The following is a 22,084-nucleotide window of genomic DNA, read 5'->3' on the forward strand; positions in this document are numbered from 1 at the left end:
ATGGTTTTAGCCATAGGGAATAACTGTTGGTTCCTGTTTCCCCTTCAGTGGTGTGGGGAATGGGTTGTTAGCAATCCCAGTAGAAATCTTCCTTTGTTCTGAAGGTGTCCTCCAGGCCTGGCTGCAGGGCTGATCAGCATATTGCAGTCTCCGAAAGTAGCTTGATTAACATTTTTTAATTCTCTTGCCTCCTCCCTATGTTAAAATGCCTAGTTAATTGTTCCAATATTATTTGTTTAAAATGCCATTTTGAGACAGTATTTTTACAATTTTATGTACTTGTATTACTTTCTGAATTTTTGTTTATTCTACTCATTTGTATGTCTACTTTTGTGCCAGTACCATAGTGTTTTAAATACAGAGATGTTATAATGTGTCTTACTATCTGGAAGGAGTATTTTTCATTCATAAGTCTTTTCTTTTCTAGGTATTCATATGTAGTCTAGTAGGTTTTTTGCAATATAAACTTTAGAATCAATTTGTTTTATTCAAGGGAAAAATTATGCTAGTTGTGTTGAGATTGTGCTAAATTTCTGTTTACTTTATGAAGATCGACACTTAAAACTAGGGCTATCTTTCCATTTGCTTATGTCTACTTCCAGAGGTGCGCTAAAGTTTTTCTTATATTTTTTTTTCACGTATATTGTAACATTTATTCCTAGAAATTGTATCTTATTTGTTGCTATTGTAAATGAGATTTTCTCTTCCATTATCTTCTAACTGGTTATTGTTTGTATACACGTTGATTTTGTATATTAATTTTCTATTCTACTCCCTTACTAAACTTGTTTTATTGTTTGTGTCATTGATTCTCTTGGAATCATCTAATATATCTTCCAAGTATATTACTGTATCATCTGCCAATAGATATAGTTCTATATCTTTTTTTCTAATTGTTATGTTCCTAGTTATTTTCTTTTTGAAAAAAATTGCATTGGCCCCTACTTCTAATACAGCGTTAAATAGTAATGGAAATAGTGAGCATTCTTGCTTCACTCTTGAGCTTTAGCAGAAATTGCAGTGTTTCCCTATTAAGTTAGATATTGGCTTTAGAAATGGCCAATTAATAATTTTACTGTTTTTATTAGAAATAAATATTAAATTTGTCAAGAGTCTCAACCAGAGGCATTTATGGAGATAAATAACATAATTTTTCTCATTGATGAAAAATGTAAAATAGAGTTTTAGATATTAAAAAATATAAATAGAGTTTAAGAGGCATAGAATAAGACAATCTGTTATATATCCCGAAGGAGAGGAGGTAGAGATTAGGGGAAGTAGAGATTAGCAGGCAGAAATTCAGAGGTGGAGATTAAGGGAGCCAAAAAGTGTGCACCTGCAAATATATATAAAGGTAGTCAATGTCTCATTTGTCAGAGGGGGAGTAAAACTAGAAATGATTTAAATGTCTTTCAGAAGGGCCTGGTATGTAAATTATAAAAAAATTTAAACCGTAATATTAAGAATATAGATATCCAATACATTGATGAATATAAAAGTAATCTTCAAAACAAAAAAAACATGCAAGGTATGATCTTATTTGCATAAAAATGGATAAACAATGTTATACAAACTGTACTTATATAAGCTTAGAAAATGTCTCAAGGTATATGTAAGAAATCATTAAGTGTGGTTGACTTTAGAGAAGGGAACTAAGGATAGAAGAGAGGTTTTTTTTTACTTGGCACATTCTTCTCATATCATTAACCATAAAAATATTACTTTTATGATATGGGAAAAAGTGATAAAACAAAGGATAAAAACATACACATATTTTGGCTGGTAAAATATTGTTTATTAATTATTAATATCTAGTTAATTACACATTTATAAATTTAACATAATTGTTTATTAATATTAATTATTGCTGATTGATCATAATAAATAAATGACTTTAGTTATTATGATTCATTGCTTAATAATTCATATAATTCATCTACTAGATAATTTCTCTTTTTACTGATCAAAAGCCACTTGCTGATAATACAAATATTAAATATGTTTATATTTTATAATATATACATGCATAATTTTTAAACATTCTTTAACAAATCTATGTAACTGTAGAATGGAGAATGCACAGGAAATTGAAGAATACATTGAAACAATAAAAAGTCTCTTTGAAAACAGATATTTTCTAACACATAGAAAGTCTATGAGTCATGGGGGTTACCAGGTCATATGTATACATAACAATGCCTCCTGACACTTGTGACTTTAAATCAGCTGAGTTTAGTTTGATCTCATTCTTAAGTATTTTTAAGGGAGGAGATGAAACATATCTAATTAACCTTCCGGAGAAGCATATTCCAATGTTTAGCTGAAGTTGTTTCTTCTGACATTTAATTCATTTCTCCTAATGTAGGCTACAGTATAAAACTAAAATCCCCAAATATTTATAACAATAAGATTAAACTACCTACTGAGTCTCTAGCCTTCAGGAGCTGTGTTAAGATGTAAGGAATTGGGCTGAGTTTCAAAGTAGTCAAACTACATCAAGCTGAGAGGGAGACTGAGAGGGGGATGTCAGGTGTAAGCAGAGCTTTGATAAAGGGAATGTAAATCCGCAAATCTAAAATGTTCAAGAGCTGCAGATGAAGGAGGAAGAGAAAACATAAAAGATGAAAAGAAATTCACATTGCAAAATTATAAATACATATGCTATGTGCCCCACTCTGTGTTAAGTGTTGTGAAGGTTTGGAGTTTGTCTCCTTTTCAGTGAACAATTGAACTTGTTAACTGTGGTGGTAATAATTGAAAGTGAGATCTGGAGTGCAGAGGTGGGCTCCACAAGTGTCAAGGAAATATTGAGGGATGAGTTAGGCCTGGAAGAAAGCAGAGAAATTTTATCCACCAAAATAAAACAATATTTTTGAAGTTTCTCATATTTCCCCATGATTAGCCTCCCTCTGTTGATACTTACCACTTCATCTTTTCCCCATTTTGTCGTTGCCTGGAGTGAGGACAGCTGGTTGCCCAGGAAACTCCCTTGTATCCCTTATGCAAGAAAGGAAATCCTGACCTGAACGCAAAGCCACAGAAGAAGTCAATATTCTCATGTCAGTGTCGAACTTCCTGAAATACAGATAAAGTGTTCACTCTTCAAGGTTTATTTTCCTTGAATCTTACCAACAAAACACTCAGAAACTGAGGAGAGAAAGAGAGAGGAAGAGGGAGAGCGGAAAAAGTGAAATAGAAAAACAATGAATTCATCCAAATCATCTGCATCACAATGCACAGGTAAAATTTGCGATTCTCCTTTTTCTTTCATAGATTTTCTTTTTTTGGAAGAGGTGATAAGTATGTTAAAGGGCAGGACAATAGAAAAATATGCAGTAAAGTAAAAGAAAAGAGACGGACAGAAAAACAGAGAATGAAAAAGAGGAAAATAAAAAAGTGATTAGAAGACTGTATGTTATGCTGGAATGATGCTGGACTTGAGTTCAGGGAGAGCTACCAGACTGCTGTTTCTGCCCTCTCTATAATTCAGTGTGTCGGGTTGGGCGAGTCACTTCACTCCTCTGGAACTCAGTTCTTTGTCTATAAAAATGTGTATTGGGAAGGAGGAGGAGAACTACTGGATGATTGTCAGTGTTTTATCTGATTGATGTACAAAGGGCTTGGAAAATGAGACACTAAAAAGAAGAGCAGGAGAGAGACAAGAAAAACAGAGAGAGTGGGAGGGAGAAAAGGAGAAAGGTAGGCAAGGAAGGGGGAAATTTTTGAGTCTTAGAAAGGAAAATTGCACATCTGTTCAACTTAATGAATCAGTCTTAAAATTAATAATGGATTATTCACTCTAGTGGTTCTAAAAATTTGGTCCCAGACCAGCAGTATCAGCAGCAACTAGTAACTTGTTGGTTCCATACCAGCTCCAACTGAATTCTTTTTTTTTTTTAAATATATATATGTATTTTTTATTTTTCAATTACAATTGGCATACAATATTACATTAGTCAATTCTTAACTCTGGATGTGAGGCTCTGTAGTATGTTTTTTAATAAGCCCTCCAAATAATTCTGATACATGCTGAAGTTCAAAAATTACTCAATATAGATAATGCAAGTAGAAGGAAATAAGCAAGACTGAAGAAGAATTACTTAGATTTCTTTCATAGCTTACTTAAGGAAGATTGACCATATTTGTATCTTTCTACAGAGAGGGCATGCTTCTCTTCCCAAGTGTTCTTGTGGACTGTTGCTGGGATCTCCATCCTACTACTCAGTGCCTGTTTTATCATCAGATGTATTGGTGAGTTCTGAAAGTCAAATTTAATCTCCTTGGAGAATATCTGGAGTAAATTCTTCTTTGCTGCCTGTGTGTTCTCTCCTCCCACAAAGGATATTTCTACTCCGCTTTTCTCCTCTATTTACCTCCAGGTTCTTCCTCAAGCCAGAAACCTCAACTAGTATAGAGCTGTGACCAAATTTCATTGACTTCTGACACATTTTTCATGATAAACATTTTTCACCTCCTTGGTGGCCTTGAGTCCTCCCCTAGGTACTCCCATCATTAGTGAAAACCTTTCTATGAGATCATAGCCAGAGACATAACAAATCATTTTTTGGAAGGAAGGATAGAGAGGGTTGGACTTGGCATAAGAAAGAATGCAAACACATTTGTTTTCTCTAGGCCTTTGGGCCTGAAATAAAGTACATTCTTCTTCATAAATTGGGAAAACCATAAAATATGAATTCCCTCTTCTGTCTTTAAGTAAATCTCAGTGCCTCTCCATGCAGAAGGAAAAGTAGATAGTAAGAAAATATCGTAATAATTGTTGGCACTTTTGTTATAAGTACAAAAATGATAAAATTTATTTTCTTATTTAAAAAGTAATAAACATTAACTATGCCCCTCTCCTTACAGTGACATATCACATCTTTCAACTCTGTGGTGAGATAAACTTTCAGCCACATGACGATTTCATGGAACTCTCCTGCTACAATGATGGATCAGGTATAACAGTCCTTAAATTTGAACATCAAAATTTATATATCAACATTTTCTGGCTTCTAGATTGATTTGGAGATAAGTAAAGTAGTGGAGTAGATCCTGTTTTTCAAAAACAAAATGTAAAATCTTGTCTCTGCTATAAGAGAATGATAAGAAGTTGATTAAGAAGACAGAAATAGACCTTTGGAAATGCAATTAGCATTGGGGTGAGAAAGCTTAGGGGCATTATAGCAAACTTTTAAAATAATTTTGAGGTATGTGTCTAAACAGTAAATCTAAAAGTGGAAGGTGTTATCCCCAGACTGCACTTTTTCTCATTCATCACCTGTTTCCAAAATGGAGTGAAGGAAAAAAATATGTAGAATAGGGAATTCAGAAAAACTCAGAAATATACTTTCTATACTCATCTATAGTCCTGTTCTAAAACTTGTTTAGAAAAATGCCGTATGACACTAGAAAATGATGTCCTTCTCTGGGCTATAATTTCCTCACCATTACTTTAAGAGAGATTGGACCGTTTGGTTTTAATAAAATTTTAAGGCTTAATTTCTATAATTCTAAGAAATTTATCTCATCTGTAGAACCAGTTTGGAGATATTGTTGAGGGTACATTGCTTGGGCAACATGAAAGATGATTGCTTAGAGGTCACTCAGATAAAAGGCATAACTTCCTTTGACCTTGGCAGTCTAAAAACATGTAACAGGGTTCTATATCAATAGCATAACTGAGATAGATTGTATATATGGTTACATTTACTGGTATACCTATAAAATAAAGATTATGTCTCAAAAGACAAGAAATTGCTGTTTCATGTTTATTGACATAGGAATTATCTAAAGTCTTAGATAGTAAGATGTGGGGTTCCGAGGGAGGGGGAGTGAGCAAGGGGTTCCAAGGCTTCTGACTGTAAATAATGGACTTCATGAGGAAAACTTTTGTTTTCTTACTTAGTTCATGTGGGACTCTCATGGAAACTTCTCTCCTCTTAGGTTCAGTCAAGAATTGTTGTCCCTTAAACTGGGTACATTTTCAATCTAGCTGCTATTTCTTTTCTACTGACACCATGTCCTGGACAGCAAGTTTAAAAAACTGCTCAAACATGAGAGCTCATCTGGTGGTTATCAACACACAGGAGGAGCAGGTAGTTGAAGTACAGCCTCCCCCGGCGTCACTATAACATTCTTCATACGGTCTATGCCTTTTCCCATACATGCGCACAGTGTTTGGACCACTATTAATATTTTTTAAATGAATGTGCTGAACGGATGCTATTACTTTTTCTGTAAGTGAATACCTACTTGAATTTATTTTCATTACTAGAATAGCTTAAGAAAAAATAAATTTCAATTCTAGTTCCTTTTTAGTGAGGCAGGGGAAAAAAGAGGTTGGGAGTCCAATTTGGAATGACGATTATGTTTATAAACCTATATGAAAAAGAGAAAGCAAATATTGTCCATTACTTTTAAGCTGTGGTTAATAATGTTTTGTGCTAATCTATGCAGTGATTTTGCTACAAATAATAGTAGATAAACTTTGAATGTGTTGTTGAGAAACTCCACTGTTGAAGGTTTTTTTTTTTGTTGGTTTAATTTTATGTTTTGTGTATTTTTATTAAAAAAAATCAGAAGATAATCCCTCATGATCTTAATATTTCAGGGCTGTTTATCTGTCATTTTTAGTCCAGATCCTACTTTATGTCTTCTAATGACAATTATCTTCAACATTTGTTCATTATTGAAATAATTGATGTCCTATTTTTTTTATTGTGTATCTTCCATCAGGAATTCCTTTTCCATGCAAAACCTGAAAAGAGAGAGTTTTATATTGGGCTGACAGACCAGGTTGTTGAGAATCAGTGGAAATGGGTAGATGGCACACCTTTAATCAAGTCTCTAAGGTAATTTCTTTCTTGTAGAAGAATTTAATACTACCCACATCTTAAAGTTAAACCATTGTTGAAGGGAGTTCTCAGAAGCTCCTTATGTTCTGTGAGATATACTTAGGTCCATCGTTGGTAATATTAGATGCAAGAAGAGAAAAGAGAAGCATGAGGCTCTACCGCTCTCATTTCCTAAGACTATTTCATGAATAAAGGGGAAACAGATGAAAATGAAAAGAGGATTAGAATTGAAGACTAATTCTTTGGAAAGGCAGCAGACACAAAAAGTGGAATTCAGAGTCGTATGCCCCCAAACTGTAGTAAATGAAACAAAAACAGTGATTTCAAAAAGACAAGATTCTTATGGAGTAAAAAAGGGAATTCCCTTGATAATCTCCTTAATAATGGCTTTATAGCATTAAAGCACAGCATTTAGGAGTTTTCAAAGTTTTCATCTCCTTCATTTTTCATTTAACTTAAGTTACACCTTTCTGAGATACATCAATATTATTCTTCACTTAGCCTTTAAGAAAATTAAGGGTCAGGAGGTGTTAATTAGCTCTGACAGTATAGCCTACATGCTCTAATACTTTATTTTTTAATAAAAGTTATTAAAATTATATAGATTTCAAGTATACGATTCAATAATACATCATCTGTACATTGCATTGTGTGTTTACCATCCAAAGTCCAATCTCCTTCTGTCACCATATATTTGATTCCCTTTACCCTTATTTACCTCACCCTTGTCTCCTTTTCTCTCTGGTAACTACTAAATTGTTGTTTGTGTCTATGAGTTTTTGTTTGTCTTCTTCGTTTGTTGCTTTCAGTTTTATATCCCACATATGAGTGAAATCATATGGTTCTCAACTTTTTGTCTGACTTATTTCGCTTAGCACGATAACCTCAAGATCCACCCATGTTGTCACAAATGGCAGTATTTCATCTTTTCTTATGGCTGAGTAATATTCCATTGTACATATGTACACATCTTTATCCAATCATCTATCGAAGGACACTTTGTTTTCTTCCATGTCTTGGCCACCATGAATAGTATTGCAATGAACATTGAGGTGCATATATCTTTATAGATACATGTTTTCAAATTTTAGGGGTAGATACCCAGAAGAGAGATTTCTGGGCTATGTGGTAATTCTATTCTTAATGTTTTGTGGACCCTCCATACTGTTTTCCACAGCGGCTGTATGTTGCTTTACTATGGCATGGTAACACTGTTGAAGTGTGCACCTACGTTACTGCAAGGTATGAGTGCAAAAACAAACAAACAAACAAACAAATCAGTCGGGACATTAGTTCCCATAACTTCTCATTCTGGGTCTAACTGTATGGGGGAGCATGACAGAATAGATCCAGTTCAGCTTCACTACTCACAAACTATGATTTAGACAAATGGTTTAGCTTTTTTTGAGATTCCTTTTCTTCATCAATACAATGGAGGTTATAATACCTGCCTCATGAAATTTTTGCTAAGTTAAATAACACAAATATAATTTGCCTAGTATATTCAGTCACTTTATCTCTTGTAGCTGAGATTTAAAATCCATGTCCTTTTCTTTCAGCTTCTGGGATATAGGGGAGCCCAACAATATAGCTACAGTGGAGGACTGTGCCACCATACGAGACTCTTCAAATCCTAGGCAAAATTGGAATGATGTGCCCTGTTTCTTCAATATGTTTTGGATTTGTGAAATGCCAGAAAATAATATTTTGAACAAAGAAAAATCTCTAAGAGAAGAAGGCACAACTTAAATGTGTAAATGAGGAGGAACAAGAGTGTGAACACAGCCACAACTATAACATGAGAAAAGCGTGCATTATACTTCATAAGGATTTCATCAGTGTTTGCTGCTTTGATATAAATAAAAATAAGTACTGTTATAATTCATGATACTGACTGAAGTGTGTTTTTCTTTATATTAGTCTCGGAACATCTCAGAATTTTCCAAGCAATTTTCTAGCAAATGTTGTGAGAAGAAAAGAATGCTCCTTTTGGTAAATTTGCTTCATTTTTGAGCATTTATATGAAAATACAAGGACACAGAGTAAGTACAGAGTTCAATAAAGAGGATTTTGGAAAGTTCCTTTGAACAATGTCCTGAATTCATGCTCTGTGTCAAATTCTCTTATTTCTAGCTCCTGAAAAGTTTATGTTTTCTTCTCGATTTCATACTATTTTTACCCCCTGCCCAAGTGTATTTCCTCAATATGTATTGTATAATGAATAAGAAATTTCTTCAATCATAAAACATTCCTGCTCAAAAGACTGGTATGGACTTTCTGGCCAAAGGCCCTCAGGGAAAGGGCATGCTAATCTTTAGCTCCAAAGAGATGCCTACTCATCCAGGGAACTCCCTTTTTTTTCTGTTCTTTTTCACTGACTAACTGGATCTTAGCTGAATTTGTATCTATTGCTCAGTCAGGGCTAGAATCCAGTAGTTGAATTATCTTAAGAGAACATTCAGCTTTACACTTCTCTGTCTCAAGCCTATCCATTTATTCTATCAATACTGATAAGGTTATTCAAGAATATGTAGGCAACATGGCAGCTTTTATAACCATGTTTCTTGCACACAGCACCATAAGAAACCCTCAAAATTCATACATTGGAATTAATGTGTAATTATTGAATGGGAAAATTCAACTGAACAAGTAAATATAAAATACTGACTTTCTTTACAAACGTTTATTTCTCTTAGGCATAGGTGACAATCTGTGGTTTTGAAATTAATATGCCTTTAAACCAAAAGTCATCCAACTTAAAACTAATTCAATACATATATTTTCAATTTTCTAATTCCCTTTATTCAAATCATAAACATCAATGAGAAAACATTGAAAGACATATGAAGATGTTTTTGTTCATCATTGTTTCCATGTAGGTAGCTATAATTTACTTTAAAGTTTATTTCAGTATTGAAAGACATATGAAAATATCAGTGTATATTGTTTCACCACATTTATAATTTAAGTTGTGCAAACTTTGTCTTCAAAGTTTGGTAAGAAAATAAACAATTGCTACAGATTTAGTCTTGGGAGTATGGATGAGTAATTATACTTTTATTTTTTAACTTTCTGGATTTCCTAGTACTTAAGTATTTGTGTATTTTAAAACAGTTTCAACTGCATGATCTGCTTCTCAAACAAGAATTTTCCAGACAAATAATTTAAGTTCCAGTTATCTTCACCATATTTCCAAAATAAATCACTGTTAAGATTTAAATATTACTATTTGGGCCCCCAATATTTTTAAAAGACAAATCACTCTACTACATTTTATAAAAATTATATATATTCATTATTAACATTTTTACAGAGAAAATTATATAAAAATGAAAATCCTAAGTTGCAGAAGTAATTATCATGAACATTAATTGATTGAACATCACCCCAGAAAACTTTCTATGACTTCAAAAATATAGAAAATGCATTTTCTATATTTTGCAGATGGAAGAATAGAAAGACAAAGGGGTGGAAGATGAATATTATATATAATATATATCCCCCCTTTACATGAGGTTTTGTTTTTTGTGGTTTCAGTTACCTATAGTCAACCACAGTCCAAAAATATTATATGGAAAATTTCAGAAATAGTTCATAAGTTTTAAATTGTTCGCTGTCCTGTGTAGCATAATGAAATCTTGAGCCATTCCGCTCTCTCCCTTTCAGAACATGAATTATTCCTTTGTCCAGAATCTCCAAGCTGCATACACTACCTACCTATTACTCACTTAGCATCTGTCTAGGTTATCAGATCAGACTGTCATGATATCCCAGTGTTTGTGTTCAAGGCACCCTTATTTTACTTAATAAGGGCCCTAAAGCATGAGAGTAGTGATGCTGGCAATTCGGATATACCAGAGAAGCCATAAAGTGTTTTTTAAGTGAAAAATTATGTATGTATATAAAAAAAAAAAACCATAGGGTTTGGTACTATCCACAGTCGTAGACATCTTGTTAAGTATCCCTGTGGATAAGGAGGGACTACTGTGTATGTATGCACACACACACACACATACAAATTCAGAAAGGAATCATACGACAGATGATACTTTTAAAAATATTAAATTTAATTTTGCTTGAATTTAACAAATGAAAAATTGAAGTGAAATTTTAAAATTCTGGTACTTCAAGAAGTTTTTAGGCTTTATAGGTTACCACATAAAATTATTTCCTAAGAAGACACTCTGAAGTAAAGGAAAAATAAAAAGAATCATGTAAAATGTTCTTGCTCTTCTCTTTTCTCTTTTTCCCAACCCTTTCTCCCTGCCCCCATTTCCTTCCCTAAAAATACAGTCCTAAAGTCATTCATCAAATGATGCGAAGTAAGTTAGTTTTTACCTGTGTGTACGTGCGGGGGAGGGGTGCATAATTACCCCCAAAGGAATTTAGAGCCTGACCAGGGTGATTCTGTGTAACAGGAAGGATGGGGGTGGAAAGTGTAGTAAAGATGTCAGAGCCTCACTGGATTCCAGAGTACCTCCTGGTAGAGGGGCAGACCAGCCCAAAGTGTGAAAGGCTAAGCTAATTTGAGAAGCATGGGTGTCTGAGCCCAAGTTAGAGGACCAGATAGAAAAGTCATAGTTCACATGATGGGGTGAAGAGGGTCAGATAGCCGAGTCCTAGCAGGTTGGCTTACAGGTTTTGCAATCAAGTTTTATCATTTTCTTCATGAAACTTGCACATTTGGTCAGATTTGTTCTTGGATATCTTATAGACATATTGCTATCGTAAGTGTAATATTTTGTATAAAAATACATTTTTTATATTTTGCAGATATTATATAGAAATATTGTTGATCTTCCTATATTGATAATTTATCTAGACACATTGCTAAACTCTTCCAATTTTTAACTCTTTGGCTATAGATTCTGTTTGCAAATATGATTCTGATTCAAATTAAAAATATAGAAACACCAATACAATGTTTTTTCAAATAATCAGAAACTTTTAACTGTCTGTTAGCCAAGAGGCCCAGTCAGCCCAGTAACTTTCCTGTAATAACAAAGGGAGTACATTTTACCTCTTATAGAAGGTAGAGCTGAGCTATAGTCCTGGCTATGCCATGAACTAGCAATGTGAGGGTGAGCTCTTTGGCTTCACAAAGTTTTTGTTTCCTTAGCTATAGAATTGAAGGTTTGGTTAAGGTGGCCTGTATGGGATTTTTCCATTCAAAAACAATAATAAATAAATAAATAAATAAGTCAACTTGAGAATCTTTGCTTTGGGAAGACATTTAGAATGGAGTAAGAAGTAAATTTTTAAAAGGTAGGTAGACTTTTTTTTTTTACCTGTGCAATATCATAATTCAGAACTATTCTATACTGTTGTTCAGAAAATATTTTGCTCATGAAATGTCAAGCTAATGACATATTCTTAAAAAGTCTGAAAATGAAGCATCAAACAATAAAAATATTGTTCAAAACCTTAAAGGGTTTATGATATTTAGGTTAAAATTGGTGTACCACTACCAATTGGAATAGCCTGCTTTTGAATTCGAAGAGCTAAGATTTTGAGCAGAGGAAGAAATGACTAAGACTCTGTACCATTTAAGCCATTCCATTAGATGTGTAATAAATGCATGCTACTTGAAAGGTAAATACTTTGAAATACTATCAAGAAAGCAAAGTTGATGACAACTGATTTTCACAGAAACGATGATTCCTTACACTGAAACACCACACAAAAATACATTATCTTGAATGAACTGAACAAAATAAATAAAGACAGCATGACGGAAAATGTTCTATGACCCAGCATGTTTTCTCTATTCCAATGATGCATGTATATTCTGCACTAGTCTAATAGGTTCTTTTCTTCTGTCCTCATTACAAGGATCCCTTCACAGGTTTCTGTTGAATGTTGTTCCAGGTATCTTACAAATCCTACTTGCTTCAAAGTCACAAGGAAAATCATTCCAGGTCCATTTGTTTTGGTGGTTAACAAGGACAAAACAATTTTCTTTCTTATGGTTATTGGGTTCACCCTTATGCCAGAATCTAAAATGAAAAAAAAGAAAAAATACATATGGGGGTGTAAGGAGACAATGCATAGAAAATGCCCCGAAGTAAAAAAATTAAAGCTGTACTGTCCAATACAAGAATAGTAGCATACTAGTACAGAGGTGACTCAACACATAGTGCTAAGTAAGTATTTTTACTTTAGTATGTTCCACCCCAAAATAAATTGCTCTTGCTCCCTTCTTCTCATCTGTGCCTGTAAATCACATTTAACCCGGTCAATATACTCACATCATGTCTGGGTTAAATGGTGTCTTATCCATCCATTGCCACTGGCCGTCAGGGTTCGCACGTGTAAGTCCCAGGAAATATGAATATTGTCTTTCCAAAAATTGAATAATGAAGTTCTGCATAAAGATGTAAATTTTTATAAATATACCAAGTGATTGTTGTTATATTAGGAAAAGAGAAAAGAGGTCAACTAGATTAGAAGTTACGCACAAAAGTTTTGGCAATACAGAGATCTGTTTTCATATCCTGCTTCTGCTATTTTATTGTGTAATGTTAGCAAGTGCTTTAATTTCACCTAACCCAGTTTCTTATCTTCAAAAGGGACAACTCCACTACTTTATAGAGTTATTGTGAAGATTAATTGAGATCACACTTGCAAACCACTTAACAAATGCGTAATGGGATCAGATTTTCAAGAAGTTTTATTTTTAAAATTGCCTTCTTTAATCGTTTACTTTATTAAATTCCATTTTATTCAAAGAATCAGTGAACCTGTAAGTTGCAAAGTCATGAAAACAGAATCTTCCAGGAAACCCCGATGATCAATAAAAGAGTAGAATATGAGTCATGGTACATACATAGAAATATATTACATGAAGAAATAAATTTCAACTTTTAAAGAACTGAATTTACCTTAAGATTTTTAAATTCAGAATTACAACCATATATCCAAATTATTTTTCCTATACTTTATCCTGAGTAGCTATTTTAGTCTCAATTAACTGTTCATTTATTCACTTGCTCACCAAACATTTATTAGGACCTAGCCAGTGTATCTAGCATTGTACAGGACACTGGAGATGCAAAGATGAGTAAGGCATGGCCCCAACCCTCTGCAAAGGAGTTTTTAGAAGAGATGGTGTATTGAATAGGCAATCGCAGGGCATTGAGGTAAGTGCCATGATCACACAGTATGCACCACAGAAGTACCTCCAGCTTAGAATAGAAAAGGTAAAGTAGGGAAGATGGTGAGGATAGTTTTCTGGAGGAAATAATACATGAATTAAATCTAGAAAGATTCAAAGAAATTGGTCATATGAAGAAAATGAAAGAGAAGAAAAGGTTTTCCAGACAAATGAAGCGAAGGCACAAAAGCATAGCAGAGCAGAGAGATTCTTCTTTCTCTGCAAAGAGATTCGAATCACCAGAGAAAATGATGTGAGCCTCCCAGCATACCTGCTCAGCTTCTGTACTGATAGTGGCCAGGTGAGCCCCCATTCCTGTACAGTTCTTTCCACTATCAGCCCATGTCTTGTTGTCATTAAGAGGAAAATAGCAGTTGGACTGAAAGGCTCTCCAGCCAACAGGACAGCAATTCCAGGAGCTCCCTCAGTGAAAATTGAAATGAAAATTAGTTATAAAGGAGAATTTTCATCTACAACAGATTACATAACTATTCTACTCCCTAGTATCCAGTTATAATTTAAAGGAATAATACCAGGATTATCATCATTCTGTTCCTCCCTTTGAAATATCCTGAAAATTACATGTCTAAATATCTTCTAAACAGAAGTATCTGAATCACATAATGACTATAAGAAAATTACAATGTATTCTCTTAGAAGGGATGATCGTCTCTAACATATCCGCATTTATTTACATTCATATTTAGCGTTCCCACAAAACCTTTTGCGGAACATTTGATCCGAAGGAGGCAAAGAAACTGCTAAACTATCAAACATTTTCCCATTCTCCCAAATGAGACTTTGTAAAGTCCAGAATAAAAAAGAGATAAAGATGCTTCAGCAAATCTATATATTCCAGGAGGAAACAGTTTTTATGATATGTCTGAATCAGTAGAAATGGAATTAAATTAATACTATGATCTAAATGCCAAAGTGGCCCATACATGTGTTGCTATATCCTCCAGTTATTCAACTGATTACAGTTTTGAGAAATAATTCTATCTTAATTTACTAACATTCACTCTTGTGTCAGATTCTCATTTTAGGTTATTTTAATCTCTCTTCGTTTACTACTGATATAGTTTAAATCAAATTATGAATTTGAATGGAAATGAAATTGAGAAAGAAATTCTCTTACGTTCTCTGCTATCTGTGCCTTTCAGTTCTGATTTTTCTCTGATGCATGTCAGCTTCATGTGGTGCTCTGATAACTTGAACATGCCTGTGCTTCTCTTACAGTGTAGAAGGTTGTGGTGAGTCACTGTCAAGGAGGAAAAAAAGTTAGTTTCCTTGCCCTAGATAACCACTTAATTAAAGAACAGTTAAGGCTCTAACAGTTAAGGCTCCCACATTCTCTTTTCTTTTTATACAGTTCTTTTGTTACAGTTTCAGGTGAATTGGTTAAAAAAAATTGTTGAAAACTAATTGTTGTCATATTGTACATTTTGTGCTTTATGAGGGTAGTTTTGCAAACCTTTATGTGCATGTGCTTTTAAGCACTTTTTTTTTTTATCAGAATTTGTATCAGCATGGAGATTTTTGGTGAACACTGCTCTGCAAAGCTTAAGAGCTTTATACATTTATTTATCTTTTAAATACTTTTACTTTGAAATATAATCAAATGTAAAGAAGTAAAAAACAAATTTACAGTTTATTAAATTACTGTAAAATGAACACCCAGGTAACAACTACCCAACTCAAGAAACACAATATTGCCAACATTTCGGTAGCTTTCACATCAAAATGCAACCCACCCCCTCTCTCTTAAAGGTAACCATGCTGTAGCTTTTAATCATTTTGTGCTTTGCTTCATACTTTTACCACTTAACAATATATTCCTAAACCATATAGATCAGATTTTTCTGCTTTTGAACTTTATGTAAATGGAACCATACAATATGCATTCTTTTGGTTCTGTCTTCCACTCAGGGTTGTTTCTGAAATTTATCTACATTGTTATATGCAACTATAACTCATATCATTGCTGTAAAGTGATTTATCATCTTAATGCAAGAATATGTATTTATCTATTCTTCTTCTGGTGGATATTTGCATTGTTTCCAGTGTTTGCCTACTATGAGCTATGCTGCTCTGATAATTTTTGATCATGCATCCTAGACCACATAATCATGCATTTCTGTAGGGTATATGGCTAAGCGTGAAATTGCTGGTAATAAGATATAGATATATAGTCAACTGTGATAGCGACAAACTTTTCCAAAGTGAGTGTACTGCTTTACATTGCTACTAGCAGCAATTCATAAGAGGTCCAGTTTCTGCACAGCATTATCAATATTTGATCGTGTCAAACTTTTTAATTATTACCATCCTGGTATATTTTCAGTGCTATCTCATTGTGAATTTAATTTGCATTTTCCTGAAAACTAATGATTGATTTTTAAAACGTGTTTACTAGACATTCCATTTTTTTCTTTTCTATAGTACTTATTCAAGACTTTGTCCATTTTTCTGTTATATTGTCAGTATTCTTCCTATTGATTTGAAAAAGTTGTTTATATATTCTGGACTCTCATTCTTTATTAATTATATGCATTATAAATATCTTCTTTGGCCTTGTGTTTTCAATCAATGGTATTTTTTGTTGTACAGTAATTTTTACTTAATGTAGTATAATTTGTCAATATTTTCTTTATTGGCTAGAACACTTTGTAATTTGTTTAAGAAATCTCTGAAACAAAGTCATGAAGATAGTTTCTATTTATCTTTTAAAAAAGAGCTATTAATCTGATTTTCACATTTTGGCCAATAATTCACGCTGTTTTGTTTTTGTACATGATATAAGACAGGAGAGCAATTCCATTTTTTAAATATGGATAATCAGTGGTCTCTATTATACCATTAATTAAAGAAAATTATCCTTTCTCCATAACTCTGCAATATGCCTTTCTGTTTTATAGAAAGAGTTTATATATGCAGGATCTGTAACTAAGCTTTTTATTCTTTACCTCTGGTCTATTTGCCTATACTTGTGCCTATGTTATATTAATTTAATTATAATAACCCCCCCATCCAACTATTTTTTTTTTTTTTTTTTGCTGGTACTCTTTATTCATAAGAGGCAACCTTTTTTAATCTTAATCCAAAATGAGGGGTGATTTCCTACAGTCACCAACCTTTACATGTACAGAAAAGGGTCTAGATTCCATCTTTCACTCCCTGATACAAGGCAACACCATCAAAGAATAGCAGGTCAAGTATGTATCTCTGAATTTTAAATCCAAGATGCTGAAGGCATTATAGATTGGTAGGGAAAATCAAGACAACAAAATGTTTAGAGCAACTTTATAAAAACTGTTTGGGGAAATAATTCAAGGAGAGCTCCACTTTTTTAATAACTTACCCAAACAATTTGCTATAAAGCAGGCACTGAGAATTGAGATGAAAAAAAAAGCAACGGCCCAAGGGATCAGCTGGATATTCAGGTCTCCTTCTACTGGAACAAATAGGAAAATAAATAGGTTATCTCTCTCTAAGAGCTGTGGAAGTTAATTCTACCAAGGAACAGGCTAAATATGCAATCATCCAAAATATGTTAGATATAGAGGAGAGCTTAAAGAATTCCCCTGAATAAATCCATTCTAGAGCTTATAAATAAATAAATGAATGAATGAATGAATAAATAAATAAATAAATAAATAAATAAATAAATAATACATAATTGTTTTTTAGTTTTTTGGAATAAGAAAAGCTTTTAATAGGGAAGACATGAAATCCCAAAGTCATAAAAAAATTCGATAATTTGGGCATGTAAAAATTAAAGCTTCTATCTAACATATATAATGTTAGAATACAAGGAACATAAGAAAAATCTTGTCACAATATTAACATCCAAACAGTATAAAGAATTTAAAAAATCAATTAGAAAACAGCAAAAATTGGGCAAGAAATATGCTGAAAATTTAATTTGCTGAATTATAAATTGTCATTAAACAAATAAAAATATGCTCAGAGAAATGTAAACTAAAATATTATGGTATGATTTTTTATATATCAGATTTTTAAAAAATTAAAATATAACACCCTTGGTGAGAAAAATAAATGTTACTACTAAACTATAAATTAGAAAGCCTTTTAGGCAGATCAGCATTTATCAATTTTTGAACACATTACATTTGCCATACAATTTTAATCCTATTGAAATAACTGAATTTATTTATATTAAAGAATATACATTATAGTACTTTTGGAAATAGAACACTGAAACTTAATACCTGTATAAATATTATCAATAGTGGAGATTCTAAATTATGATGAATACATATGGTGAATTCTATATGACAATTAAAATAATCATGTATAACAGTACCTATTGCCATAAAAAAATCTCTAAGACATATTGTTCATGAAAAGGTTTTTTTCAGGACCATTGTATATTGTGGGTTCATTGAAGTTTGCCATGGTGGTGTGATGAGATAAAGTAAAACATTAATTTTAGTATTATATATTTCTGTATTTGTTCCATATATGTCTCAAAATATTATTTAATGTTCTCCTAATACAAATTCATCTGTGTCTCTTAAATAAAACATAAAAAGGGATAAAATTAGAGCCTCAGGAACACTGGGAGCCTTAGTGTGTTTTCTGTGTTTCTTCTCTCTCTTGCCCTTAAAAGAATCTTCTCAAATTACTCTCTTTTTTCATCTTATTATATATATGTATTATATATATAAATATATATTGTATGTATAAAAATATATATAATATATATACACTTTAACTTCTCTCTTGGCCCAATTTATGTTTCACGAAGAAGTTTCTGTTACCTAATGTATTTGAATCTAACTATGGTCATCCTCGTTTTCTTCTACCTTCTCATCTCCATATCAACATATTCAGTTTTCAAAACTACAACTACCATCAATTTATATTTTTAAATCTTAGTCATAATTTTACCTGCCTCTTTAAAATTGAAAAGAGAGAAGTACTCACGTTTATTTTGAGGCTTTTCTTGCCCCATTGTGGGTTATCTCTCTTGTTGTCCAATGTTTGGGAGAATCAGATGCCTCTTATATTTTTTCCTCAGAGTTTATTTCTGTGCATAAAAGGATATATTCAGAAATACTTGAGATTTTAACACCAGTCTTACCTATTCTGGTAAGACTATAAAGTTCCCAATACAAAAGACAGCTCAAAAGGAGAAGTCTTTTCAAAGAATGGGGTTTTTTATTTACTCTGGGAGATGAAGCAAAGAAAAAAGGAAATTGAGAAAGCAACACCAAAAAAGTTAGTAGAAACTTCCATGTTTGTTGAGATCACTAGATCAGGGTGTCACGTGGAATTAATGCACTTTGTTTTTATTTATTCAAACAAACAAAAAAGTTAACAATACCCTAAAAGAATATAATCATTATACCTAATAAAAATTTAATTTGACAGACCTGGAACAATTACTGTCTGCTGCTAAGGTTCCCGTGCAAATGCAAGTAAAAAGTGTCTTCTCTTTTTCTGTCTGTCTGTTGTGACAGTCAAGATCGAATGGGGGAATACAGTGAGAAAACATGGAGTTTTCACAACTCAGAAATTAGCTGATAAACAATTGAAGAGACTGTTTTATTTCAAAGAAAAGTTGAAAATACAAGTTTACAAGTGACAAAAATTAATTAACATCTCCTCATCTTTCTCTTTACCTGGGTATTATATTTTCAAAGGCAGCTATATGCTCTGCACTAGAAAGTTCTCTGAACTGAGTAAGTTGTGTGCAAGATGATAAAAGGAAATGTGACCAATGAGCAAAAGCTTTTAATGTTCCCAGTATGTGAACATTATAAGCAAAGACATGAAAACTTGGCTGCCAAGTTAAGAAAGATATAGTGGAACTGCTCATTAAATCTCAAATTTTTCATAGATGAGAGAAAACAGATTTGTTAAGGCAAAGGAAATGGAAATGTGACATTCTGTGATAAAGACACCATCAGGGTACCTGACTTCATTTACAGTACTGTCATGACCTGAATGTTTTTGTCCTATGACCCACATTCCTACACCCTGATCTCAGACTTCCTGGCCTACAGAACTGTGAGAAATGAATATCTATTGTTTAAATCTCACAGTCTATGGTATTTTGTTATAGCAGCTAAAGACGACAAAAAGTACCTAGCAGCTTAGAGAGTATTAAATTTAAACTTCCAGAATATGTCCCTTTCCCTACATTCTTTTTTAAACTACAATGTTTCTTTGCATGTGTGTGTGTGTGTGTGTGTGTGTGTGTGTGTAATGATCTTTAATGAACTACTACTTTACTATGTTAAATTGGAAGTGGGAAGACGTAAAATTATAAATTTGACAATACATTCTTTTTCAACACTGTCACAATCAAAAATATTCCCATAGCAACAGCAGCACTTACTCACAAACTCTCATAAACAATGCTATAAACTAGATCTTTGTCTAAAGTAATATTTATTCTTTATTAAAAGGACCCAGGACTGCTAGGCCATATATCAATCTTGCTTAGAGTGGGAAGAAAATAAACTAGATTTAGCACATTTTGTATATCCCAGAAAATAAGAATAATTTCAAAAACATGAAACTCTGTTTTAAAAATATCTAAGCTAAATGAGAAGCTGTGTCCAAAATATAGTTAAAAGTGCAAAAAGACAACATAAACAATGAGAAAAAGCTCTATTAACCTATGTTTTGGAGTAGAGGAAGTAGTGATAGAGCTATTGATTAAATCTCAAAATCTTCTTAGATGAGAGAATGCAGGCTTGTTAAGCAAAGGAAAAGGAAATGTAAAATTCTTTCATAAAGCAACATCTTTATCACAGATAAAATGTACTAAACTGTAAAGTGGTTAACTTGTAAGGACTCCAAAGATAAGCTTAAACAATGTGAGTATAAATATATTTATTATTATTATGATTAGTTAGAAATATTAGTTAGAATGTATAAAATCCAAATTCACAATGATCCAAAAAAATAATTTATATTTGTAATATAAAAATATTATAAAAATATAAAAATAAGTAAATATTATAAGTCTGTTTATTTTTAACTGATTTAGTAAACAAAGGAATTATTATGATATGTACATTAAATACATGAATATGTTTTTTCTGGTAAAAATATATGCATTTCTAAGCATAAGTATTTCCTTATTTTGTTTTGGAAAACTAAATAATGGACACCAGAAATAATAAGATAAGTAATTTTTGGGAAAAAGTCTATTCAATACCAACAATAGGAAGGACTAATGTACATTAGTTTTTACTTTAATAACCTGGTGGAAAGGGAATCCAAAAGTTCGTATAAAGTAACAGTAGAAAGAAGACTCATAATGTACTCTAAATTATGAATTAATCAGATATACTAAACAAAGGGGCTAACAGTGCAGACTCGCTTATATTCTAGAAAGTGAAACCCCAACATGGACTTACTGACTTTGACAAAATAAGGAATACATGGTTTTGGAATAATGCTAACAGATAAAGCCAATGAGTTATGGAACAGTAGCCAACAAGGTATCAGAAGTACAATATTTCTGCGAGAGACACCTGGTTGCAAAAAAATAAATCATATGAAAAGTATAGACTAAAATAGACTGATGTCACAAGTGAAGAATGAAAATAATTATCAGGTCCTGATGCAAATTAGTGACACAGAAGGCTCCTGAACTCAGATCCTCCCACAGATACACCAAATCTACAGGTACGCATGAAACAATTCTCTCTGAAGGAAATCCAGAAACTAATTAAGCAACTCCTACACATTGGGTGAATAAGAAAAACCTGCATCAAAATGAGTAGGAAAGGCTGAGACACACTTCTATAAACCCCACCCCTGCCACAGCAATATATAACTCAGAAGAAACTTACAACTCCCAGCTTCTCCACAAGGAGTGAAGGATTTGGACTCAACATCTAGCACCCAAATTTTTAAGATTACCATCTGAGGGATGAGTCCCCAAAAAGCCTACTTCTGAAAGCTAATAGGGTTTGGTCCATGAGACACACAAGACTATAGCAAACAAAAAAATAATTCTTACTGGGCTCTTGAGGACTTACATGATTATTCCCCAAGGGCTTAGCACAGAGGTAGCAAATTGAAACATCTATCT

General features: G+C 32.8%; 2 protein-coding genes across 3 annotated transcripts in view; one reads left to right on the top strand and one right to left on the bottom strand.

The window, feature by feature from the left end:
* The window catches only part of CLEC4E (C-type lectin domain family 4 member E), a 64,229-nt gene extending 55,508 nt beyond the window's left edge, over window positions 1-8,721 (top strand). Inside the window, exons 2-7 of the mRNA XM_039874322.1 lie at window positions 2,960-3,240; window positions 4,159-4,251; window positions 4,867-4,956; window positions 5,944-6,095; window positions 6,736-6,851; window positions 8,414-8,721. Of these exons, the coding sequence (XP_039730256.1) occupies window positions 3,204-3,240; window positions 4,159-4,251; window positions 4,867-4,956; window positions 5,944-6,095; window positions 6,736-6,851; window positions 8,414-8,603 (678 nt within the window). The 5' untranslated portion in view covers window positions 2,960-3,203 and the 3' untranslated portion in view covers window positions 8,604-8,721. The remainder of the gene's footprint in view (window positions 1-2,959; window positions 3,241-4,158; window positions 4,252-4,866; window positions 4,957-5,943; window positions 6,096-6,735; window positions 6,852-8,413) is intronic.
* A 3,132-nt stretch (window positions 8,722-11,853) lies between these two features.
* CLEC4D (C-type lectin domain family 4 member D) lies at window positions 11,854-19,143 on the bottom strand. 2 transcript variants are annotated; one of them, XM_039874324.1, is made up of 6 exons: window positions 18,958-19,143; window positions 17,369-17,458; window positions 15,146-15,268; window positions 14,279-14,430; window positions 13,103-13,218; window positions 11,854-12,850 (listed from the first exon to the last, which is right to left on the bottom strand). In XM_039874324.1, exons 1-6 carry the CDS (start codon window positions 18,983-18,985, stop codon window positions 12,694-12,696), a joined length of 666 nt encoding a protein of 221 aa, XP_039730258.1. In that variant the 5' UTR covers window positions 18,986-19,143; the 3' UTR covers window positions 11,854-12,693. The 2 variants fall into 2 exon arrangements, with proteins under 2 accessions (XP_039730258.1, XP_039730257.1); XM_039874323.1 differs by having other exon boundaries at window positions 17,369-17,461.
* Window positions 19,144-22,084: the final 2,941 nt, after the last annotated feature.

Source organism: Pteropus medius, unplaced genomic scaffold (genome assembly GCF_902729225.1).
Source record: "Pteropus medius unplaced genomic scaffold, Ma_sr-lr_union100, whole genome shotgun sequence".
Taxonomy (NCBI): domain Eukaryota; kingdom Metazoa; phylum Chordata; class Mammalia; order Chiroptera; family Pteropodidae; genus Pteropus; species Pteropus medius.